The sequence below is a fragment of the Cynoglossus semilaevis genome, chromosome 4, assembly GCF_000523025.1.
Source record: "Cynoglossus semilaevis isolate Cse_v1.0 chromosome 4, Cse_v1.0, whole genome shotgun sequence".
NCBI classification, from domain to species: Eukaryota; Metazoa; Chordata; class Actinopteri; order Pleuronectiformes; family Cynoglossidae; genus Cynoglossus; species Cynoglossus semilaevis.
Genome location: NC_024310.1, coordinates 3,317,807 through 3,344,777, shown reverse-complemented (window position 1 = coordinate 3,344,777; position 26,971 = coordinate 3,317,807). Strand labels below are relative to the sequence as shown.

Genomic DNA, 26,971 nt, shown 5'->3' with positions numbered 1-26,971 from the left:
TTCATTTTCCATTTGCTTCATATACTTAAAATTGTGGTGTTACTTTAAAAACAAAACCCTAGAATTATTTTCATTCTTCCACAATAATTGACAAAAATGACAAGTTCTTCTCAATTGAAGTGAATTTTTCATCACACGTGAAACATAGTCACATCCCCATTGAATAAATGAGCAGCAATCCATCATTGGTAAGTGGCTAGAGCCACGATTGAAGATCCAGTGGATCTGCTCAAACACGAGTCACTGTCACATGAATACACTTGTCAGTGTAGAAGAATCAGTGGGGGCAGCAAACACAAGCAGAGAACATCTGTGAAGCAGCAAAGAGCCAAGTCCTTTCTGCTGGGAGCCGCTGGTAATGCTGGCATGTGATTGGGCTCATCTTCAACGTGGCCAAATAATGATTGATAGTAGCAGCTATTCATGCATCTCTGGCTTTCTATTTCACCAGAGATTCATTCTCATAGCCAAATAACCAAATAAAATTATGGTTCCATAATCGCTGATGATTAAATTATATCACAAGTCTAATATGAAAGGGGAGGCATCTCTTTTTACACCTGTATTGAGAACGTTTCAGCAAGAAGATCAGGAGAAACTGTAGTACAATCAGTCTGTGTTGGTGTTCTCCAGCCTCCTCCCACAGTCCCATAGCACGTCCGATACCATACAATAAACCCAAATGCTCAACTTGACCCCGTGTGACAAGGGACACTTTTACCTCAGCAACTGCAGCCCACGGCATGCTGGAGGAGAAAAGAATTGGAATGATATCAATATCACAAAATACTCCAAGTTGCAGGATTAAAAATGGACCCAGTTAGGTTGGTGCCAAAGTGGCGACCCAAGTTGAATGGGGCAGCATCTCCACCTGCTGTGCAGAGGGATCAGGATTCTATTCCACATGTCCTCAGTCCCAGTTTGGGCTGGGCTGCGTTCAGTGTATGGCGTATACCAAATCTCATACGGATCACTGCTGTAGCTGAGACGGATTCTTCTGAAGTGATGCACCTTACCCACCTTAGATTAACCCACTTAATTCAGACATTATCAGTGAGTTAGCACCTTTGGTCAGGTCAGTAAGAAACGAGGGCCCAAACTTATGGATCCGCCTGGGTGCTCAGCACCATTACTAAATATAGTGGTGTCTGCACCCAAGGCAAATCTACTAGAATAATTCTCATTGGTGAATAAATGAGGACATTTTACAGACTTTTCTAACTTTTACCAGTTTTCTCTCTGCTGATGATTCTGTGCATAATTTCTATATTATTTGATGGTGAGTGTATTTGTTGTTTTTCCTTAGAGAAAAACAGTATTTTTAGTTCTGCATGGACAGATGCCACTTGCCCTCCATCCTTATTAACCTTCCTTTCCCCCATATATAATATACTTTATACAATTCCATTGAAGGCAGTTTGTTTTTCACAGGGCAATTATCAGCATGGACTCTGTAGAGTTTTTAATGTGTGTTGCTTCTGTTTTATCTCCCCCTCGACCACATGCTTTCTCCTAACTATAGAGATGATGACATTGCTCCTATGACCCATATTTTGAGCAAGGCGAAGCCTCTAATAAGCACAGCTCATCTAATGCAAACACAAGGAGAGTTCTGTGTGGCCTTATTTACTGCAATCACATTAACCATGTACCCTTTGTTTTAATGTGATCCATTTGGAGTAGACCAGGAGACCTTCTGAGTTACTGTGTAATGATTTTATGTATGTATCAACTGAAATGAACTATAATAACTACTTTCTTTTAATAATGTTGATAAAGTAGGTAAGTGCACCACACTTTCTTACTGCCTCTGTATTTATTCTCTCTTATAATATATCTTCTGATATAATATGTACAGTTAATGGCACACAAATTTGGTTTCCAAAATGGCCACAATAAGGTTAGTTACTAAATAAGGTTATACCATGTGAACGCCTGTGGCCAAGCTTTAAAATATCAGGTCTGTTATCAAAGGATTGTCAGTTAAATCCTAACCCTGGCAGGACTTTAGTTTGTTGAGCCGGGGCCAAAAGTGCCCAGTTACCAAGACACATTTAAGGTGGAACTCTCTGTTATCTCTGTTCTGTTTGTTCTAATTTTATGAGAATAAAGGTGAACAGTTACGAAAACAAAGTTTAAATGTTACAAGAAAAAAGTTCTAATGTTAGTAGAAAAAGGTTTAAAAGGAAACATATCTGGAATAAATACAAATTACAAACCTAGATTACATTGATTTTTTTCTATGTTATACAGTACATCTTTGTCACCTATGGGTGCACAGCCAAAATTATATACATTACCACTAATGTGACATACTGTAAGGAACTACCTGGACTGGTCATTAAGTAATATTTCTCTTTAAAAAGTATAAATATACTGCAGTGGCTGTAGTGCAGGTAATCATTCAGTATGATTACATCTCATTATCTCCACTTTCACATTGATCCAATCCCTCTATTTCTGTCTGTAGGAATGGCAGGTAAGTGGAAAAGACTTAAATGGTTTCTATGGTTTTTTCCATTGTTCCCTACGTCTTCAGACCATCCTTTTCAAACAACACTGTCAAGTCAGTTTCATTCTCAAAGAAAATAGTTTCTTATCTGTAAAACCCTCTTTTCTTTTGTCATCATTAAATGAAGCTGCAGTTGTAAAGAACAGTAATTCAATTCTGCGGCAGTAAATAAAGTGGATCTTGGCAGATTTATGCCAACCATGGTAATGTGCTTACACTTTAATAAACCTTTGATGTCAGACACTGTTTACTATCTATCTGACTACAGCTTTATGGATTTGACATAAGAGTGTTTTTTTAATTAGCCCTCATTATGTGCCTCTTTTATTGCAGTTGCCCTCTAGGTGAGATAACTGCAGTTTTTCTCTGTAAAGTAATACTTTGGAATTAGTACATATGCATTGTTTGGCTAAAAAGGTTAATATACTAACAAACCACACTAATGAAAAAAAAACATTACTAAGGAAAAAAAAAATGACAAAAGGGATCTATATATTTATTCTGATAATTATGAGTCTTCAGTATTTTTCCAGGCTGCCGAAACATCAGTAGGAGATCTAGAGATCTAGAGATCTCTGCTGCATCCTCACGACACACATTTGTGTGTCGTGAGGATGCAGCAGAGGATGGAGGCTATTGTTTCAGGAAAGTTTAATTTTAGATTTAACTGTGTGGATTTAGCTGACTTCTCTGAGCATAGAAATGAGAGTACAGTTTGTTTAATTGTCAGCAGCTTAAAGATTCACATCCCAACTTTGAAGTTTAGCGCGCAATAAAATGTTTATTTGTAAATTCCATCAGTTAATTAAAATAGAGATTGTAATTTTGAGTAGTTCCCGTTGACCTTTGACAAAAAACTAAAAAAAATAATAGCCTATGGAAATGGGGCAGTAAGTGGGAAGTTGTTTTTTTTTTTTCAACGTAGTGGTACCACAGCTTAGAACCACCACAGCAGTAAACCCACAAAAACTGCTGGGAGCTACACAATTATCAGTTCTCCGTTTTGTCTGTCTTTACTGTTCATTGTCTTCAAAGAAGTGATAATGAAATGGGTAAACGCACACACACACACAAACGGTGGAGTCTGCAGAGCTTTTTGTAAGTAAATTGCCACACTCGCCTACTTTTTTTGCCAGAGTCCTGTCAAATTTCCACTTGCTTGCATCACATATGAACAAAGCTAAAGAATAAAAAGATGCAGTTGTTGTGGAATATTGATGAGAGGCTTATTTCTACTTCCATTTCTGTCGTATTTTGTTTTGTTTTTTTCTTTTGTCTTTCTTTTTGGCATTTCTTCTGCTTCTTAATCTGTCCTGATGGAAGGGGTCGAGTCTGACAGAATGTTCAAAGTGCTCAAGATCAAAAAACTGGAACGATGAGGGTGAGGTGAGATCCAGAGGTTTCACCAGTGTGAGACAGCATCACAGCTTTTCTTCTTCCTCTCCTCGACCTCCACCTTGTTCCTCCTCTCTTCTGCTGTCCCTGTCTTCATGCTGAATTAATCCATCTTCAACATTCTCATATTTGATGATTTGACTCGTTTCTCATTCGATCCTTTTTATGTCTCTTCTGCTTTGTCACGATTTTCACTTTCTCTGCTGATTTTCTTTCCCCTCTTTTTACATCTTGCTGATGCCATCCGCCTCTTCCACCTCCTGCCACGGTTCTCGTCTGATGTCCATTATTTATCTACTTCTCTATCCTCCACCTACACTTCCTTCATCCACCTGTTCCCTTTTTCTCCCTCCTGTCTTATTTATTTACAGTGCAGGCTGTGACGGCTGATGGATATTCTGAAGGGCTTTTTGCTGTTTGAAACCAGGAAGGGGTTAAATTTTCAAGATCCTTTGGAATGATAAACAATGTGCCCCTTGGTAATAAATCTTAAAAAAAAACCTCCTGGTTTGGATACTTGCTCTAAGGCCATTAGTTTCTTGTAATTCTTCTGTGTTATTTACAACACACACACAACAGGCAAAGGCAGCGAAAGGCAGTAGTACATCATTTACTTCCAGTAAAGGTCAACCGTATAATGTGAAACATACTTTTGCTCATCAGTATTTTGGAGTTTGTCTGTAAGACCAAAGAAGTAGAAAAGCATTTCTATGGTGCTTTTTTGTTTTAAATTAAATGGAAGTTCTGCTAGATCAATGGTTCCCAAGCTTGGCTTGTGACCCCTTTTGACATCAAACCTTTCTGGCAACCATGGCAAGACATTTCCTTTTTTTAGGTTACAGTGTTTCAGCTTCAATTTACCACGTCTTATGTGTGTATTATTACATCGCTCAACTCAACAGGCGACCCCAAGGTTGAAAGTTTAAAAAGTTCTGTTAGGCAACTGGACGTGAATTTTCTAAAAAGAAGACGTTTCACCTCTAATCCAAGAGGCTTCTTCAGTTCATGGTTGAAAGGTTGAAAAACACTAGATGCTAGATGGATTTTGTTCTAATTCTAAAAATTTATAGAATGGAAAGAAAAACAAATGAAATGAGCAATCATCCAAAATAAGTACAATTTCCTGAAAAGAAAAGAAATTTTTGGGGGCTGGACACTGAAAATAAAATGAAATATAAATCACCTTTATTCATCCTTGGGCTGGATTGAATGGTCTGGTTGGTGGTGTTCAGCCCACAGGCCGCTATACCTTGATCACTGGGCTAAAGTGTAGGATTCCAACCTTCAACATAAAACATTTCATGGTGGTTAACAACAGGCCAGGTTGCCTTGAAGAGGGCATCCATACAGCTATACGGCTATGGTGACCCCTCATGGGAGAACAAGCCAAAAGTCCAGTCAGTTGTAATAACTTCATAAAGTTGTCTTTAAGTCCTAATTGTTACATTAACACGATGTAATCACAAAATGGCGCCTGGTAATGTGCTACCTCTACATCTTGCACATGAACAGAACGGGAAATGCCACAGTTGATGTCACACAAATGACACATGTAAATGTCTTTGTCAAATGTAGTCTTTAATAGGTGATAACAAGGAACTTAGCGCATGCAGCTTTGTCTAACTGCTCTTTAAGAGGCGTTGTGGGGACTCTGACTTTATGTGAACACCAGCTGCTGTTAACAGCACCTCCTCCTCCTCGTGTCCCCTTTTAAATGTGTGGCTGTATTTTTTATATATGTGCTCCTGCAGTGTCTGTTTGAATGATGCGATTGGCAGAAGGGTTAAGTCTCCCTGTCCCAGGACAGAACCTACTCTCTGTGGCGTTGGTGTTAATAGCTGAAGGTATAAATACAGATCAGGTGAATCAGGTCAACTGTGTCCGTCTGTTCGTGTACATACCTTTACATACAACGGCTGACACGTTCATACTGTGTTATCCTGCCCACACACTGTCTCTGCCATCTGCCATCGTTCTGTAAAGCCGCACACACTCATGTCAAAAGTTCTTTCCAAATCTTTCCCTTTTGTTCTGTTTACTGTTCCTCTTCTCGCCCTCCGCTCTTCCTCTCTTTCTTTCTTTTCCTCCTACATCACCAGCCAGGCCAACCACTTTGAAATGCAGAGAGTGCTGCTGCCTTTCAGATAGGGCAAACCTCTAAAGAGTCAGGAAAATAGCTGAATGTTGAAGTTAGGGGGAGAGAGGGAGGATGGGGGCGGCGGTGTCTTGCAGTTGGGATCAAAACAGTACAGAGGCAGATCTCAGGGGGAGCCATTAATAAATGAGTGCAAGCCATTGAATTGGTTGAAGTCTGGCTGTTTAGCTGCAGGCACTGAGGATGTGAATGAGTGGCTGTGCCGCAGTGGACGGCTTTCAGTCCAACAGGGTGACGACTGTGTGAAATATATTTTTGGTTTGTGTATGCAAATATGTCAAACCAAGAGACCATAGTGGAGGAGAAGGACATCTCTGTGTTTATTGGTGGTCGAAGACATTTATCGCCAGTGCTGCAGAAGGACATCTCTGTGTTTATTGGTGGTCAAAGACATTTATCGCCAGTGCTCTACTGTCTGCAATAATGACAAATCTGTGTAGAAATCTGAAAACATCTCCTACTGAATGTGACTTCAGTTTTGTTTGTGACAAGGGAGTGGAAAATGAGGTCTGATTGGTCAGCATGTGTGATGAGCAGCTGAATAGTCCACTATTTCAACAATCCTGTGATGTCACATTATCTGACGTCATCATCATGAAGGTCATCAACACTGCTTCCTGTTTGGGCTCCTCCTCACAGATCCAAGTGTAAAATATATGCAGTAATGGGGATTATATTTCTCTCTGGATTCCTTTTCCCTTCTTCAATATCAAACTTAACTTATATTCTGTTGACGAAAACCTGGATCTCACTCTCATTGGGACCATAGGATCATCTGATTAATGATGACAGACTTCACATACCTTATGGCTAATTCTCTCCTCAGTGCTCTCTCAAAATGTTCCAGCAATTAATATTCTGATTGAAGTTTCAATATTTAAATTGGTCCCAGCTGATGTATCCAGTAAAAATTGTGCATCACTTTAGGATGACACAGATTTGGTTTACAAATATGGCGGCACAGATGCCTCCTCGTAAACACTCTTCCTTCTAATATGATGAAGAGAGTAATGGTAAAATAATAGCCTGGTAAACACAAATGCCATCCAACCCCCTTCACCCCCCGCCAATCCTCCTGTCTTTGCTTCCAGAAATACATTCAGAGCAGAAGCCATTGAAGAAATTTCCATTATTTGTAATTTCATGGATGAGATAAATCTATTTTAAATCCGAATCATCCTCTGTCTGCAGGCATGCCGTTTCCCAATCAGCTAATTGTGAATTATTTATCCGTTTATTCCAATTGTCCTTTTGTTTCTTCTATTTAAATTAAACCCAGCCAGTAGGGTAATGACCGAAAGTTGTCAGTGTGATAGCAGATGGTAGAAATACGACATTATCATGTAGACTCTGATGGAAGTTCCCTGGGATGACTGTCTCAGTGGGAACGCTGCATTTCTTCAGTGTTCAGCCCCTGCAGTAAAAGAAAATCTGTAGAAGTCCATAGAAGTCAATTGAAGCTGAGTTTTAACAGGGTTTAATAAGAACAATATGAACGCAACTTTTTCAATAAGTTTGTCACAAAGATGGTTTACTTTTTATAGTATCTGATATATACATATATGTATATATATTTTATACATATATGTAAGTATATATATACTGATATGTACATATTGTATATTTATATCTTTATATATACATATATATTTATACAAAATACATATAAACATATATATATATTTGTGTTTGTATATATGTCAATATACACATATCCATTTTTGTCCTACTAAAATCTTGCAATTTTTTTGTCTTTTTCCTCCCTTTAAACCCAGCACCATGACAACTGCACAGTACCTTTGATTATACATTGATTTATTGCCTTTATTGTAATCTCTGGCTCATTGTACATCACCATAACTTGTATAAACACTATAAATCTTCCAATACTTTGCGGCAACACACCCAGCCCTCTCCTTCAGCTCCATAGTGCTTACTGTGAAAATGTTTGACTGAAATGACTGCATAGTGCAGAGCAGGCATGTTTTCAATGCACCTTTGGATTAAACATATGGTGTGAACCATGAAATACACCGGCCCAGTCGTTTAAGAGCAGTTAAAAGCGTCTGAAAGCATTTCAAATTCTTCACTGGCAAAAGATACATTTCCCTTTAATGCAATAGACCTCTGAATCACAGAGCAATAGGATTCAAAACAATTCCATAATTCATTTGAGTTCTGGAGGCAGCAGGCTCATGCATGAAACACACACTGTTACACACACTGATTATTTACAGCTTTATTTGCATCTGTTACTTGTGCTTGTCATGCAACAGTGCACTTAAGTTAATGAAATTTCTGCAGAAGATTAGCAGGCAGCTCTGAATTGCCCTCCAGCCCCTTTGGCAATAGGTTTAAACAACAACTCTCATTATGTTCCTCATTCTTCATCCCATCTAAACTGGAAAGTCAGACCTTCCTCTCAGAAAATCCTGTAACTGTGGCATCAGCCGCAGTGTCTGCCGTACACTAATTGCATCCATCCGGAGCAGATTATTTGTCTGTGAATCCTGACAGTGAGAGACACTTTTGACAAATGCGGCCTATCTCCTTCCCAAAGAATGGGCTGTGGATATTGGCTTTCTTATCTATAAATTAGCTCCATTACGACATAATTCCAATGAGACAGATTATGTCTCTGAGCAGTTTTAAGGTCCGCCTGGTTTGACGCAGCCATAAAGAGTCAAAGGCATGAAAGTGGCTCTTCTGGCAGGACAGCCCCCACTTTTATTGAGAAGGTGAAAATGGTGATTTTATGTCATTTTTTACAGTGACCTTTACCTGTTTTGACACTGACATTTCTGTTAAAACCAACTACGGGAAGAAATAAATGTTTTAACCACTGACCTGGGAAGGCAGTGCAAATGTTTTTGAAGTGAATTCTTAACATAACCTCTGTTTGAGCTTTGCTGCAGCTTTTTAAGACGTTGCAAATATTTGCCTTGTTGGAATAGTATTTTCTGAGGATGTAGAGTTGTATTTTTAACATAATATAAATATATGTTTTCCATCATTTTTCATGTCTTACTGTAACTGAATAATTTTGTAAATAAACTTTTAAAGCATATATACAAAAAAGTCTTTGTTATAATTAGTATTATTATTTTCTTTTTTATAAATATTAATCCTCGCTTTGGCAATTAAATAAAATTTGTTACATTTTATTGCTACTACATATGTTTATACATTTGTAAATAGCACAATATAGTAAAATTTAAGAAGAGACAAAAACAAAGTCTAAATGGATTTGGAATTATCTACCACATGCGATTAAATGGGAAAATAGAGTTAGAGGGCAGCTTCCCTGCAGTTAACCTTCCAGCTTCCTGAGGTCTGGTGAAAATGTCTGACTGGATATTTTTGTGAAATTACTTTTTTACACCTACATTCTTTTACAAATCATTATTTTAATATACAGAAAGTGTGAAGTTTAAAAGAAAGTCTTGCCCTTTACAGTTTTAAAGTAAGTATTTATGGTTGGAAGATGGATGTCCCTGTAAGCAGAAACCAAAGACATTAATGTCTTACAGAAACCCCACACACACACACACACTGTGGTGTAGCTACATAAAGAGGGAGAAAAGATGTTCTGGTGGAGAATGAATTGATTGTGCGTTCAGTTTTACTCCACCGCTTGTGATTGAAGCTGACTTTGGAGCCAGAATTGAGTGGACGTCACCGTGGTTCTAAATCCTGCCCAACTTTCACAAAGAGGCCATATTCTATAAATTGATGGTTTGCTTCTTGGAAGCAGCCGTGGGTGGGCAGCGCTTGTTGACAGATGTGTTCCAGCTGTGTGCCGGCCTCCTCATTAACCCAGTTAACATGTGTGTTATTCATCCACCCACTGTATGTGCTCAGATAGGTAATGCAATATCACTAGATATGTCCTGAATTATTTCTTGCATGAAGGCTGTTCGATTGTGTTGGCTGTTAGAATACCAATTTATAAAATCAATGTAATTTTATTTGGATTTGGGTAAATATGCAGTGAACTGAAAGGCAGCGTTGTATAGGTCGGCTTCCCTCAACCTTTTTTGTACCAAGAACCGGTCGGCCGGTATCAGCCATTACTACGGACTGGTAATATGGCTATCGTTGAAGGATCATTATATTTATGAAAAAATACTGGTCAGTTTAACTGAGTATCACCACACTGCGTCTCCTAAAAAGAGCATTTTTCAAAATGGCCTCATCCAAGGTCCAGAAAACACAGACACAGTTATCACAGTAGTAAATGATGTCATCGGTGCTGTACCATTCTAAACTTGAACATCAAACGCTGTCATAATCTGACAGTTTGTACGTACTGTGTGTCCGTTAGCTGACAGACTGACAGAGTCAGTGCAGCGTCAGAGCAGTGATAAAGTGTCAGTGAGTCTTCCAGGTCACCCCAACCCCTATGTTTAGTTTCTGTCCTCATTCTGGAGGCTGTCCTGCATCGAGCAACATGGACAATATGTTAGTGTGCCGTTCTCCATGTACCAGAACAGTATCAGTATTAGTAACCAGTATTACTTTTGTGTTTGGGCTTTCTTCTGCAGAGATTATAGAAGTAGACAGAGGGTGTGTGATGGAATGCAATGAAGTGTCTTTCTGTGGTGTCTGAGCATCATGAAGAAACAGCTCTGATGATTTATAGACCAGAGTGTTGAGTAGCTCAAGTACTATATTCAGCAACAGTGGGAAAAATCATTTTGTGGTCAGGTGGTCTAGATTTTTTTTTTAATTATTTATTTGTTTCACTTATATTCACACAGCAGCATTCAAACTTTAATGAATTTATTCTATTGATTGTGATTCTATATACACATATATGTACCGGTATGTATACAGTACATACATATATTTCAAGCGCAGTGAAGTCAGTGTTGAGGCAGCGAGATTGCTTCTCATCAAACAGGACAATTCAGCAAAACCTGTTTTGTTTTTCAACTTCAAGCCATAATTTAACATAAAGGATAGAAGCTAATTACAAAGCATGTAGGAATAAATTAAAATATACTTTGTTTATCATTCCTTTGTATGAGAAGGAATACAATTTTCACCACCACCACCACCGAGCGTCCCCTGAGAGAAGAAAAGAAAAGAAAAACATGGAAGTGTTCATAAGATTACTCTGAAATTTTAGCAGTACAAAAATAGACGCCAAGATCTAACTTGATCCATTTCATTTTGTGAAAATGTGTAAATTAAATTTCATGTCGTTAGAAAACCTCCAACTAAAATAGCTCTGCTGTTTAACATCTTATTTAATTGGAATAGAGAATCACCATCTTGGCAGATCCAGCACGGAGTTAGTCTAAATTTGTGCTTTAATGCACTAAGATATAAGCTTCATGTATAAGTGTATATACTGTAGGTATATGTCCAACTGGTGGGGCGCACTTTTGCAGATGTACTGCACCCTTTCATTCTGGCAAGTTTCAGTGGTGAAAATGCAACGGCTGTGGGTCTGTCAGGAAATGTTTTGGAAAAAAGCAGTTTGTGACTCGCTTTGCAGCGCCCTCTATCTGTACTGTGTTGCTCACACTTGTAGCATTAATATAATCACTCGTAATAAACTAGAAAAGTACCAGAAAATACCTTATAGTTGATGCTAAATGACTTTGACAGTGACCTAACAGATAGATGTTTTTGCAGGAAGCACATCAGCTTGGGCTACGTTTTTGTCAACCGTATTATTTTTTGCATCTGAGATTTCAGTAGAAGATTGCACTCACTGTTTACTTGAATTCTCCATGACCCTGATTGAATCATGAAATATTGAATACATCAATCTCTGACTGAAACAACAGAGTCAGTGGACTGTCAGTCTACATATATGTGTGTGTGTGTATGTGTGTGAATAACTCAATGTGCCTGTGTGCATCCATGTGTGTGTGTGCATGTATAGAGCCAATCCCAAGTTCTAATATCCATCTGTTCAGACATGTGGATAAAAATTTCAAACCAAGAGTTAAAACCTTGTTCATTTTCCAGCCCAGCTTTTCTGAAGAATGATGCTGAACTGTGGACGATGGATGGATAAACATACATCAGAAAATGTTCCATTTAAACACAGTCCAAGTTTCTTTTTTTTTTTTCTTTTTTCTTTGTGAAAGGACAAACTTAGAAAGATCTTTCTTTTCTTTAGGGAAATAAACCTGTGTTAAAAAGTGTAATTTGATTTTTTTTCTGGAACCTTTTTTCAGTTTTAAAGTGTCTGGTACACAGTTTGTGAAAAGCATTGTGCTAAATTGGATTTAATGACTCTTTGGTTTAGTGTTCAGTTATATTAACCCAACTGAATGTTTTTTTTCTCTAGCCAAATTCAATAAGAAGGCAGAATGTGGTTAGTGAGTGGGGGTGGGAGAGGGGAGGGGGGGGGGGGGGGGGGGGGGGGAGGTTGATAAAGTTTGTGAACCCCTGAGTTAGAGTAAGGCCAGAGTTCCACCAACCACGCCCGCCATAGGCCGACGGTCATAGACATAAAGAGAACTTTATTTCTCTAAAGTTCTTAACCGATGTCTGTGGCAACATCTGATGACGAATTCAAAATATTACTTCCGACCATTTGGATAGAAATACCCATATGCAGATACATTTTTTACCAAGTGGAAAAGGAAATGCGGCAAACACTCAGCAGCCGAGCCTCATTGTTATTCTTCATTCTTTCTGAAGGAGTTGAGCCAAAAACTGTGGGGGAAAAAAGAAAGTGCTACTCTTAAAGTGATGCAAGATTCAAATTAAATGCTCCTTCATTGCAGGTCACACAAGTAAATTCAGCAGCAAGCGCTCGGTTCAGCCTCAGCGAGACAGAGTAACAGCTGTCTTTGTCCCACAGAGGTTACATTCAATGCAGGAATTTGACAAAGTCAGGCAAAACAAGTGCATTCTCTCAAGGTTGGGATGACTGCTTCTCCCTATCTGTTGCATCACCGTCTCTTGATTTAGTCAAGAAGAAAAGAGTGCGTTCCGTCGGTGCACTTCGGCTCTGTGCAGCATCAGTCCTTTCAAACGCGGGCCGTCTTTCAAGCGTATCTTTGACCTTAGAGCATAAGGTTGACACAGTCCATGTTAATGACAGCCAAAGTAGCTCGCAAATAGTTTCAGTCCAACACCTGGGTTACAGTAGGCTTGCATCACGGCTGTCAGGTGACAAAAGGTAGCTTATTGGAAGTTTTTATTATATTTTCTATTTTTTAAATAATGCTCTTAAATTTAAAACTTTATTTAGCTAAAATTGCAGGTGATTTTCAGTGACAGGTGTGGATTTGTGGCCTACAGTATAGAGTTGTAATTATCAGCAGACTGGGCTGCTGGCCATGACCTTTTCAGGGTACCTGAAGTAGTCGGTGGAGGAGCAGATGGACCTCCAACCCACCTGTGTTTGTGTATGTGTGTGTGTTTGTGTGTAGCCCCAGGTCTCACCCCTGGCTCCAGCAATCACACAGTGTACAGCTCCAGGTATGACGTGTAATGCAGTGATTGATTACAGCTTGTGTGAATAGTTCTACGTGACTGGACAAATAACTGTGTGTGTGTGTGTGAGAGAGACAGAGAGAGAGAGAGAGAGAGTACATAGCATTTATTCTTGTTTCTATGAATGAGGTCACATCCACTCCCTCCTGACCTCCCCCAGATTTGTCTTTGCCCCCTTTCTCTTTCTCCTCCTGTGCAGAAATCCTCTGTGGAGGATCTCTTTTCACAGTATCCTTGATAATTAGTACAGGAACCATGACAATTATGGATATTCCAGCATTCCAGTTTGAAGGGTATATTCTCTTTACCTTCTGCCAGTCCATCCATCCATTCATTTATTAATCGATCCATCCTGATTATCCTATGGAATGCTCAGTTACATTCGTACTGCCCATCCATCCATACAACCATCTGTTCATCACAATCCAACCACAACCCATACATCCATCCTGATTATCCCAACCAATAACAAATGAGATCACCCTGTTAGCAGAGCATGGTTGATGACTTCTGTTTCATCCATTGATCCATACACAGAACCAAGTTAATGTGATTCTAATTCTGTCTTTTGTTACTAGGATATAGCCACTTTTATTGTTATTATTATTTTTTAAATTTCACCCTTCAACTTTTCCTCCTCTATCCTTGTCCAACAATCTCTTCACTAGTTGCCTGTCCATACAGAAGCGTGTCCTCGTGTTTAAAGAGCTTTTCAATAAACACTCCTGATTGTTTTAAAAATGAAAGGGAACATTCTGTGAAAATATAACCCCGCTTTCCACTATTTATAAAGATGAGCGTAATCAGGAACCTTGGGTTCTGATGTCGTGGGAGTTTGTGTTGTTTTCCATGGTTTCTGGTTAGAAAAGACAACGTTTGTGAAGGCAGAAAAGAGGACTAACTCAGAAGACTGAGCAGATTGATCGAGTCTTTCATGCAACTGCCTGTGTTGCCAGAAACAGAGAATTCAAAAAAGGAAGAGAAGAAAGCACAGTGGGGTGTTTATTATTGTCATTTATATTTACGATACTACGAGCCTAATGATTGGGTGTTTGAATTATCCAATGGGGCAGAATAGTTTCATGGAACAGTGGGCCGCTCCCTGCCACTTTGGTCAACATTGGTATGAAGATTAAAATTAACTGCCTGTATGCTGACGACTTGTTGTCTGGATTGTAAACATGTTTGTGTGTTTGTGGTCTTTCTGCTCTGGGAATTCAATTAATTTTTATTATATTTTTTATTGGGTAAGTCGAATTCATCGGCCTAATAGTCTTAAGAAGGTAGTGAAAATCCCTGAGAATTTGATAGAAGAAATAAAATGTGTATTTTACACATTTTACACTAGGAATGTTACAGTATCAGTAAAGTTACAAATTTTAATCATCCGATTTTTTTAAACTTGTTATTAGATGCCGATCAGTGTTATGTAATATAAGGTTCTATTTGTTACCCACATACACCACCAACAACCAACCTCAATTCTTCAACATCCTTTTTTACCAAGTGCTTCTTCTGACTAAGGCAGACCCTGAGCAAATGAGCCGCATGGATTATTTAAAAGTTACAACATGTAGTTACTGAGGTGCATCTGACCGAACCAGTGTTCAGACTGGTTCACACTGAAGCTTTCCAAAACTCCTCTCACTTGGCAAAAGAAAAAAAAAAGAAAATTCATGCTGGGAAAATGGACAACTCTAGCAACAATCGCCAAGCAGCTGCATGCAAGTCTTACATCACCAGACGATGGCAAAAAGTTGGAAGAAATGGTGCACCCAAAAAAGTTTATGAATAGAGCTTTAATGAGCCTTTAATACATGGAGGACAGATGGTGGATGGATGGATGGATGGATGGATGGATGATTGACATACAGACACACATTGAGAATAGCTGAGAACGTCGCTGTACAGTTTCATTGTTCAAACAATAAGTGTTAAAGTTCTGGGGAAGAATAATCCATTTTTAAATAATAATAGTAATATTTTTTAATGTTATTTAGATTGTCTTTTTTAATTGGGCTGCGGTTCCATTGACATGGAAATGTTCTGTGTGTTTTAATTATGCAGCAGGAGGCTGTCATTGCATTGCTTTACTTAAATCAAAGAACTATGAAGCACTTAGGTTAGCAGTCATATTTATTTTACTTTGTTTCAGCCTTTTTTAGCATTTTAATAAGCAGTGAGTCATTTTTAGGATTTTTTTTTTTTATCTTAGGTTGGTTTTGACTTATGTGTCTTCTGGCATTTCCTCCTCTCTTAATTATTTACTTTGCCCTTTAACCGTGTCTGTGTCGCTCTCCTCATCGTAAACAGCACAGATGAAACGCATGCATTCATAATGATGAAGCAGATGATGAGTGCACAAAAAGAAGGGAAACTGTAGAGATGACAAAGATGCAAATAAAAGAAATATGGCTCAAGGGTGGAGAAAAAGTAGGAATAATGAAGATAAGAATGTGCCACCAGGGAGGAATAGAACGAGGGATCTGCAACAACTGACGGCAATTACTGCTTTCTTGTTGGTGGACTGCTAATTAATGGAACAGAAGAAGAATTCAGATTAGTACAGAGGCCCCGGAGAAAGGCCTGTGGCTCCACGGTCCTCAGAGAGGAGCTAATGCAGGGAATCGGTGTTCATACAAAACAATGAGGGGGTCTACATAATTCATCAGTGGGAATGAGAAGCTTAGAAGCCGTAGGAGTAAAATGTGGTGTAAATGGTGTCAGCAGGATGAGAAAAGCTAAAGAACAGAAACTATTTTTCCTCTACTTCACCGTGTTTGCTGTTTCTGTAACCTCTTTTTGGGAACATTTTCTGGAAAGTGTTGACTGATGGGGAAAAAAAAAACAAACAAAAAAAACTTGCTCATGTGCTAAATTTTCCCGGGTGCCTACAACGCCATCAAAAAATGTGCTTTTTTGGCCATTTTTTTAATTTGATGCCACTGCTGTGCTCAAACAGCTGCGCATGAAATAATCAAAGTGTTGTAAGATGACACTTGCTGTGTTGGAATCCACAAGCCATTAACTCATTGGCTGTTGCCAAAAGGTGTACGGAGTAGTTTTACTGAGCTGCAATTAAAAGAAAAATCAAATCACGCTTGGATTCTGGGAGATGGAATGACAAGCATCACATGACAAGTTCAGTGATGAGTCCTGGGAGTCAAATCCTCCTCATTCCACATGAAGATAAATTCTGTAAATAAAATTTCAAATCTCGTAATTATCAACCTGACAGGGTGTTTAAAGAAGGATTGTGGTGTCTTAGCCCATGAGCTGAACTTAGTTGAACCGTTGGTCAAGCAGTGCATCCCTATATAAAAAAAAAAATCTCCATTCATTTATACCAAACTTGACTCCAGGTGGTACTTATTAAAATAAACTGTTAATGATAGATTGTGCTTGCATCTTTTTTTCCCAAACGTTAAAAGGCTAAATATATTGTGCTGAGAAACCCTAAATTATCCTGTGATTTTGACATCATCTGTTTATGATCACAATGGCGGCCCTGACAAGAATACTAATTTATTAGTTAAAATATTTGGTTGGATAAAAGGAGAACACGTTTAGACTGTAAAAAAAAAAGTTTGTTAAAAACAAATCCTCATACATTTAAATTACTTGAAAAGCATGGAATCTTGGGCTAGTTTTTAGCAGGATGAGCTCCCACCGTCTGGACTCTCGCCAATAAGGTGACCTTTATGTTGAATCTAGAATTCTCCACCTCGAAGCATTATTGATTAACTGGTGACAAATGTTTGACCAGCAGACGTGGATGGGTTTGATTGTAACAGCTCCCAGAAGAATTTGCACTCTGTTGTTAAATTATTTTATTTTATTTTTTTAAATAATTTTACTCTGAAGTGTATTTTTCAGTGTGATGCAGAGGTTTTTCAATGGAAGCTAAAGATTGTGCAGTGCAACGCTCACTCTCCTACAGTAAAGACAGTGGATAGGATCAGTGTTTCCAGCTCATACAGACACTGCTGCATTGTTTAATGGATTCGGCCAAAAAGGAGTGGTGACACTGAACACTATTTCTGTAACAAGTGGACTACAGTATTGCATTGGTAGGATTGCACGAGGTCATTGGTTTGAATCCACCTCGTCTACAACATCCAACTGTGCTAGCAATGGTTGAATCAGGAAGGGCATCTGCTGTAAAAACCAAAGTAACTGCATGTAGTAAAGCAACTGAAATAGTCAGGGATCCGTACGAAAACCAAGACAACAAATGGACAAATGACAGAAATATAACACAAAACATAAATCATCTGAAATCCTAAAATAATTAAACTGACAATCATCTGAAATCCTAAAATAATTAAACTAACAAAACTGTGTTCTGTTTTTTTTTTTTTTTTAAGATTACGTGAACTTTTACTGATTACTAGCAGTGTTCGTTATGGCTGAAAAACTTTTTGCTTTTATCTACAAAACATCATATTCAAAATGTTCTCTCTCTCTCTCTCCCTTTCTGTCTCTCTCACACACACTCCAATCTGAATAACACATTCTGACAACCTTTCACTCATGTATTTCACACACATTATAAAGCTATATTCTAAAAATATGAATTCATTATTTTTACCTAGGTAGGTAGGTCTGCCTCCCGTATTAATTAATAACAGTGACCTCAGAGGTATTACATTTGTGAGATGTATATTCCGGAGACTTCTTTGTCATCAGAAGGACACTCCTCTGCAGGCTATTTGACAGAATGTCTCAGAATTTATGCACGGAATTTGCCTTGCCGTTCCTCAGCTTTTCACCTTGAAAGTCGACTGCAGCTCAACCTCCGCAGCAAGGAGCCTCTGTTTCTGAGTAGAATAATAGAACTGAATAGAATGAGGAAGGATGACCCTGGTCAACACAAAGCAAATCTCGTGTACCAAGACTTTGTCTGAGTTTTAAATGTTCCGAGACATTTTTACATTTCTCGGAAGTCAGTGACTTCCACGGGCAAGAATGGATGAAAAAACATTAGTCTAAATCAGAGATGAAGTTTGATAAAAAGATGTAATGCGGTGTGACTCGTTTCTTTGCTCATTTCTATTACTTTAACGTACCATTTTCAATCATAAATATCCTTGGATTTCCATAATGAACACAACACCACAGTGGTTTGGTTCAGTTTCAGTAACAAATTCATCACTTAAGTTCTGTGCTGACACTTTCCTTTTTTTCATTTGTTTTCTGTTTGTTTATTTTTTTCACCACCATATGAAATAAAACTCTTAAAGGTCAAAGAGTCAGAAATAGAGGAAATGAAAATAGACCCCTGTCCTAAAATACCAATGCCTTTGTATTTGGTAAGGATGATGCATCTCTACCTGATCCTTTTACGATCCTTTTACTTCGACCTCTTCCCACTGCCCGACACATTTAACCAAAACAAAATCACATGTCCGGCTACAAAATGTTTGAGCACTTTCTCCTTTGTGGATTCAAGTGTGTGGCCTTGCTGAGCAGGAGGCAGCATGAAATATTTGAAGTATGGCTTGGGATCAAAATAGCTGTAGGCAAAGCACATATTGATGGAAAGTTGGAGGCAAAGAGGAAGAAAAAAAATATATAAAAGAGAAAACACATCAGTGTTTCCGAGATAATCAAAAAAACTAAAGCTCTCAGGTGTTTTAGAAAAGAAATTAAACATCCGAGTTGCAATGTTGTCAAAATGGCACTGACAGAAACCAGACTAATGGCCAGCTGGAAATTAGTCAAATTAGTTTTAAGAATTAGAGATTCACAGTCCCCCCTATAAACACTCCTGATTGTTTTAAAAATGAAAGTGAACATTCTGTGAAAATATAACCCCGCTTTCCACTATTTATAAAGATGAGCAGTATTGACTGTTCAGGGTGTAACCCCCCCCGTCCTGTACAGTAACCACTGAGATGAGTCTTCTTCACCTATGAACAAGATGAAAATGTGGAAATTGGAATATTGGATAAAACATTTGAAAAGAAATTGACAAGAGTCATTTATAACCCCAACTTTGAATAATCATCCTTGTACTTATTGTTTTCTTGCCATCGTAGAATGAAGTCTGTTTTACAGCAGTAAAAGCAACAAATCCTTCCCTCACTCTCTCTTTATTTTCTTATTTTCTACCTCCTTTGAAGTGTTCTGGTGCACCCTAGGGGACGAGCGCCTCAGACGTGTGAAAAATCACAGTACCTGTTTAATTAAAATCAAGGATTGTCACATGACATCTCTTGGAAGAAGAAGTATGTAACTCTCTAACAATGTAAACATCCAAGAGATTATCAGTTAGCGTTAGTTAGGAGTAATCTGGAGGTTATGAATAAATGTCCACTGATGCTGTACAGTGGATGTATGTCATGTTTTTACACTGACTCCACTGGAGTAACTGATTGTTATGGAGTTGGTCGTGATGTGTCTTCGGCAGGACTCCAGTTTTAATGAAATAAGAAAGCCCACCTTTTCTTTGCAGCCCACTCTTAGATGTTGACACACAGCATGAATGGCTGGTGGGTAGGAGTGGGATAAGATAAAGAATGCATCAGCCAACCTGCCTCATTGATCTCCTATAGCTCACGACGCTGCTGAGTGGTATTTGGTTGGTGCGGAGATTAGATAGTGCCCAACAGAGGTGGATGAAGTAACAGAATTCTATTATAGATCCTCTGCTTGTTGTACTTATGGTGTTTCTGTTTCATGGAGCAGTATTGATCTGGGACAACAGACGGAGAATGCATCTGGGAAAATAATTTACCCACACTGAGGTTTATTCTTAAATTACTCACATTGAAATATTTGCTCAATCAACATGATTGACAGAGCAGGAAATGGGTTTTAACTTATTTTTAAAAGGCAACGCCGCTGATCAGTGAAAAGTGGAGGAAGTACAGGGGAAATTTCTGGAATGTTGTTCCCCCCAATTTTAAACTGGATTTAAATACAACCACCGTCTTGCAGCAGATTCAGACTCTTTCTATTCTGCCACTCCATTTGAAATAATAGCTGTTAGCAAATTAGCTGATGACGGGCCAGGACTCTAACAACCCCAGGGGAAGGCTGACACCTAACAACATTGTCAGTGTAGGTGATGTGAAATAGGGAATAAATAGGAGATGAAATAATAGATATCAGGAATAAATGTTACGTACTCCAGAGCTGTAAATAAAAAAGTAATCCAATAAAAATTGATTACTTTAGAGTTTGTACAGTTCTGTGCAAAACTTCGTTTGATTTGTACTTAAGTATTTAAAGGCAATATACAGTAGAAAACCATTAGTTCTTTTTTTTTTTTTTTCTTTTCAAAAAGCACATGCTGCAGCCATTCAGGAATTTTTAATCATTAGAAGAATATTAGTAGGACTAGCATTAGCATTAGTGTTATTAGTTTCCATGGGCTGTAAACAAGCCTTCTGTCCTGACCGAGCAGGTGCAGCAGTTTGGTTGCTGCTCCAGGCTGCTCCCGCCCCGGTGATTTTCTTTAGGAAACACGGAGGTCCCTTCCTCAGTTAAATGTTCAGACTGTGCTTCTGGCTCATGACATTTGCCTTAAACTACTTGGTGAATACATTTACCATATCCTCCTGCAGTAAATATATACACCTGTCTGAAACCTTTCCATGGTAATCTATATGCATTATCTTATTGTTATTATTGCCATTATTTTATACTTGTTTTTTATTTTCCTGACATCAAATGCATTTCTGTTTGGGCAGATGTATGCGTGGGTGTAGTCTGTGGTAAAGACTGCTGTGAAAAGAGGATGTCTGTTATTTGATCACCCCTGTCTTCCTGTGCGTGTGTGCGTATGTGTGTGTAGGTGAGGTGGCTGCGTTCTTACTTTCTGTTCTAAAATCACACCAGCTCTTCGAGGCTCATCCACCTTGAATATACCTTAAACCCATAAAAGGGCCACTCCTGTATAAATTTGCATGTAAAACAGCGTAAGACCACTCACTTGGGTGGTCTTAATGCGTTCGCTCTCTCATAAACCCCGCAATGTCCCAAGAGCTGAGACCCACGGATGCTTTCATGGAATAGTTTATATGCACAGATTATTAAGGGCAAAGTCAGCAACAGCTCTGCAAACTCACTTCCTCTCAAATGTCTCCTGTGCTTCCTAACTGATACGGTAACATTGAAACATCTACACTTCTACATTTCTACATTTAAAGCAATTACCTCCCTGTTATCCATTCTCAGCTGTCTGTACGTCTGCAATTCAATTTTCCTCAGTAGCTGTTAAAGTCTGAGCGTCAGGAGCTGCTGTAGGGCTTTCGTCTGATCAGAGGTTTAAAATTGCTGATGCTGGAAATAAGACTTAATACATAACAGGCCTTTACACAAGATTCAATCAGTCTGCTGTTGCTCAAAACAGCAAGTCCACTGCTGACAGTATATGTAACAAACCTAGAAGAATGTATTTCAAAGTAAGCAGCAATGACCAAAGAGGTTAGACATCACACTTTTCACTCTACAGCTAAACATTTTTTTAAAAAAGTGTTTTGTATCACCGAGATTTCTTATTTCTTTTTCGCGTCTGGATTTGATTATGAAGCAAGCACTCGCAGAGACAAAACAAAACAAATATGTGCTGTGAATTCACTTACAGAGATTTGCATTGGTATTAATGCAGTTTCTGAACCAAATAAATGCTGAATGGATCTCCTTAATTGCCAGTGTGCAGTTCATTAGGCACATTGTTGAACGCATCAGATCAAGGTCTATTAAGCCCATGTCTGATTGGCAAGTGCTGGAATAAGAAGCCGGTTTATTATTTGCATTCATGTCCAATTGGAAGCTTCTCATTTCGCAAAACACATGCCCTCGCTCCGGCTGGAGGAGGATGTGATCACCTTCGGAGAGCCACGGCCCCCTGCCTATCTGTACCGCTTTGAAATAAAAGACACATTACCCATGGTTGAAGTGTTCGCAGCGGACTATGATCAGTTCATGGTCAAGTGTTTAGTCTGTGGCCATTCTAGATGAATAAGTGAATGGCAGATTTATCTAGATAGATAGATAGATCGAATGTTTAGATAGATTCTATCTAAATATTCGATCTATCCATCCATCCGTCTGTCATCAGTATAATGAACTGCACAGTCTAATCACCTGGAGATCCCAGCGTTTTTAAATACCTCAGTACCTGTGCAGACATGGTTAGTTTGAAGACTAATGATAATGTTAAACAGTAATGATCCCCACAGGCTAAATGATTTTGTTCGTGGCTGGGTCACACTCAGCTGTGCAGAGATGATCTCATGCAGACCTGGTCAAATGTGACAGGTTACAAAGCAGTTTCCATTTCATGCTCTTTATCTTCCTATTAAAAATGTCTCTAAACATGATGACACATACTTGATTTCATCCTTGTCAAAATATTTTTTAAGCATCTCAGCGGTAATTCCTTCATCATGAAAACTCAGTACTCTCCTCGTTGTGTCTCACCAAAAGGGACCTCAGGTGGTGCTGTTGTCCTGACAACCAATAAGGGGAGCATCATAGTGTGAGCAGGATACACTGAGAGAGAGAGAGAGAGAGGGAGAGAGGGAGGGGGAGAAAGAGGAGGGAGGCAGGGGTGGGCAATGGGGGAGAGTGAATCTCTCAGACCCTGAACAGAAGCTTGCTTCTCTTCATCATCACCGCTGCTGGTTCGCTGTCCCCTTTGCGCGGAGAGCATTACGCATCAGGGGGAGATAAGGAGTTAGAAAGCTGCACCGCCTGCCGCGCTTTCGTTCTTAAAGTATTTTCGGAAAATCTTAATCCGGACTGCCTTGGATCTAGGAGCATCAAACGTTAAATGAGAACTCTGGAAAACTACTAATTTCCCACATTATTGCTTTTTTAAACCACTGGATCTATCGCTCCTTCCATAAGTCGCGCTCCTGTTCTTTAAAGATGCCATCCGGACGCAAATCGTGCTGGAGGGATTTGCAGGCGTCTTTTTTCAGACTGCTCTGTCTTATCCCCACAGGATTCCCTGTCCGGAGTGTGGATATGCAGCGGGCCACCGACAACATCACCATCCGTCAGGGCGACACGGCGATCATAAGGTAAGAGGCGTCTTTCAACTTTTCTCTCCTCACCTCCGCCTCCGGATGCGCAGCTGCGGCTGCGTCGACATCTAGAAAAGAAAAACAGTGCCCCGTTAGAACGCTGCCAGACTGACCGTTATCAAGAAGCTGCATGGATGAGGGTTGATTCACCTGCAACAACTTTGTCCTAATTCACAGTTAACTGCTGCAAACTAAAGTAAATACAGTAGTCGGTAACCCGACTTAGTCGATGTGGAAGACCTCTAACTATGACACAATTATTTATTTATTATCTTACCCACATTCCTAATGAGGTGCTGTTTTAAATCAATTACTGTAACAATAACAGTGGTCATTCATTATGACTGCAGTTTTAACCCTAAATAAAGCACAGTGTCAATCAAAGTGTCCACAGATGCTTTAATGTCAATTACCATCGTGAGAGAAGTTGTGTAGAATGTAATGCAATAGAATACAACAGAGAAGATGTTGCAATGCAATAGAATACAACAGAGAAGATGCCAATGCAAATGTCAATGCAAAAATACAGCAGTACAGTGTATCACAATTAGGGCTAGTAGGAATGTAAAGTTTATTTTTTTAAATAAAAGTCAGGTTAAAACTCACAAAGTGCTTAACAGTGTTATATTTAAACGTTAGCAGTCAAGACACCGCATGCTACAAAACCCAGGTATGCACTCAGGTATGTGTAAACAAAGGATAAAAGCATTTAAGTAGGGCAAAGACCAGGAGTTCTTAAAAGACAAACAGATGAGACAGGGATGAGAGCTGAGTGTTTTGATTTCAGGAATCTGTGTGGGATGTTTTAACATAAGCAGCCTGCAGGGGACACATTAAGAAGATGCAGAAATTCACTGTCCACATAATGATAATGTCTTGTTAATGTAGAGTCTGGAGTATATGAAGTAGTCCATTCCAAATTCCACTTTTATTATGAGGATCTTGATGTTATTCCGACTCCATAATGGCCTCCACTTAATCACTTTGCAGACAATGTGAGCTGTCAGCTGTGGCATTGGGATATTACTCGCCAGATGTCATTGACAATGTGACCCAAATCATTTGTTTGTGAAGGAGCACCCCCCACCCCCCGCACTAAGCTCACACTGAGTCGCAGTAGTGTCCAATTTTTTCCTCTCCACCTTTGGACCTGGGGTGATCTCCAAAAGGAAGTTGGTCGGTATATTAGGCTGCACACCGAACACTCAATCGCATTGATTTTCTCCTCTCTCTCCCTCACACTTTGCTTGTCCTCTCCCCCATTCTCTGGCTGTATTTACAGTTCCACCACCCAGGCTCGACTAATGAGAGTGAGAATGTAGAATGCAATTATAGGATAGACCTTTAACACGGCCTGTTGAAAACAGACACAGCCACGGCTGCTCACGTGTTCCTGCTCATCGAGGACTCACAAACATGCACACGGACAAAAAAACATCACACACACATTCAACATTTTAAGGATTCCTTAAATGGATTCCCCTCTGGCAAACAGGTGCCATCCATTCAGATACCTGCTGATCAAATTAGTCAATTGACTCAGTTACTGTTGAACACAGCAGGGAGTCGCAGCTATTTGTTTCACTTTCCAAATCCAATTGGCTGCGTCTTAGCTACACAAAGCCATTTAGTCACCCAGCCAGTCTGCTCACTGTGTCTAAAGGTGGCAGCAGGCTTGGCATTGACACAGACCTAAATTGGATTTGTCTTTCTTGGAAAATACCTCAGTCCACTTGTGTAGTATTATCGCTGAAACTAGTAAACAAATTGTTGAACAATTATCCGTGATGACAACTCACTAATTTGTCATAATGAACCCGATGTTTATCATCCCTCACAATTGCTGCAACACTGTTGTGTTTCATCCATTGACTGGTGATGTGGACCACCGTGGGTCCGTGGAAAACAACGGCACATTTTTCACACCCAGTTTCCATTCAACAAATGAGAGACTGGAGGAGGAGTAGGAAGAGAACAATACATAAAGGCCGGAACTTTGAGCAGAGGTGGGAGGCCAACGGCTAGCAATTTGTTGAGCTACATGGAGTATCTGGTTCCATGAGCTGGGCTGTGTGGATGCTGAGGGGATACTAGTGTCCTGGGGGTGTAATAAGGATTGTGCTGTGTTAGTGGAGCCTGTGGCTGCAGTGGTGACATTCATGGCACAAGGGGAGAGATGCTGGAGTAGGAAAAACAACATGTGGCAAAACAACTATTGTGTCAGGCTTTGCATTTCAAAATGGGAAAGGCTCTTTTTCAAGCAGCAGCCCATAACTGTGTCACAGTGAATTCATCCAAAACTATATATTCCTGGCCGTCAGCACTTTTTATTACTACTACACAGCATCCGTCCTCCCACTTGTATGTTACGTTTGGAACATTTTTAAACAATTTTGTCTTGAGTTTGTTTTGGATTTTTTACATATATGTCAAATTGATCGCCTTTTTATTACCTGTTTTTGACTACATTTTATAGATGAAATTGAAAATGCAGCTGGACCAGGCCCCAGATATGCAGTGGTATTTCGAGCTCCTCTCAGTATCTTATTCTCCTTCAGACTCAATCAAAAGTGAACATAAACCTAATACCGACTCATCCCCACAGGCTGTAGGTGTTTATTTGAGACCTAAATTGATTTTCGCTAGCTCATCTCCTGTCATACAAGGTAGAAATTCAGAGGTAGGTAGCTTTCCTCTCAGTCAGCAACTCACATGGCGAGTCAGAGACTCTAAATGTTTGAGCTTTCACCTAAGCAGGTCGTAAAGGGGTTAATCTGCAAGAGATTACTCTGCTAAACAGTCAGACTTATGTAAACATTTTTACACCAGTTGAAGTGTGAAGTGAGTTAGAGCCTCATCTGCTGTGGTACAACCTCCCTGAGATTAAACTTCAGTAACTAAATAAGTCGTATCGTTTCTCTGAAACCTAAGTCTTATAAATCATGCTTAACTCAGAAAGACGCCTGCAGACCGTGGCACTCTGTCCTGAGATCCACGCTGCATGAGTAATCTAGCCGTTCCATACTGAGTTCCCAGATTACCATCAACCACATGGGGAACATCTCCTTGAACCCTTGTACCTACGTTAAGTGACATTTGCCTTCGGAATGCAATTAAATTTGAGTCCCAACACATTAAATGCCGGTCTGTTTCCCAGCAGTCGTGTTTGAGACCTAAAAGATTTACATCGGTAAAAACACACCACATTTTTAGAGCCTGTTTACCACGGTGAATAATCCCTTCTTTCTATTAGGGATGATGACATCAAACATTCCTCGTCTTGAATGAATTGCAGAGTAAATATGAAAAGCAGACAAAACAAAACAAGTTTCTCTGAATTTCTTCAAACTGTTCTTCTGTCAGAAAAGTTCCAAGTCAGACACTTTGAAGTTTGCAGCGTCATGG

General features: G+C 39.3%; 1 protein-coding gene across 3 annotated transcripts in view; it reads left to right on the top strand.

Annotated features, from left to right (window-relative positions):
- The window catches only part of lsamp (limbic system associated membrane protein), a 415,526-nt gene that overhangs the window by 221,012 nt on the left and 167,543 nt on the right, over positions 1 to 26,971 (top strand). The window contains exon 2 of one of the 3 annotated variants that reach the window (XM_025054913.1): positions 23,485 to 23,563. In XM_025054913.1, coding sequence (XP_024910681.1) covers positions 23,485 to 23,563 — 79 coding nt within the window. Of the gene's footprint in view, positions 1 to 23,013; positions 23,564 to 26,971 lie in introns of those variants that run through there. The other 2 variants (XM_008308629.3, XM_025054914.1) reach the window with 2 other exon arrangements.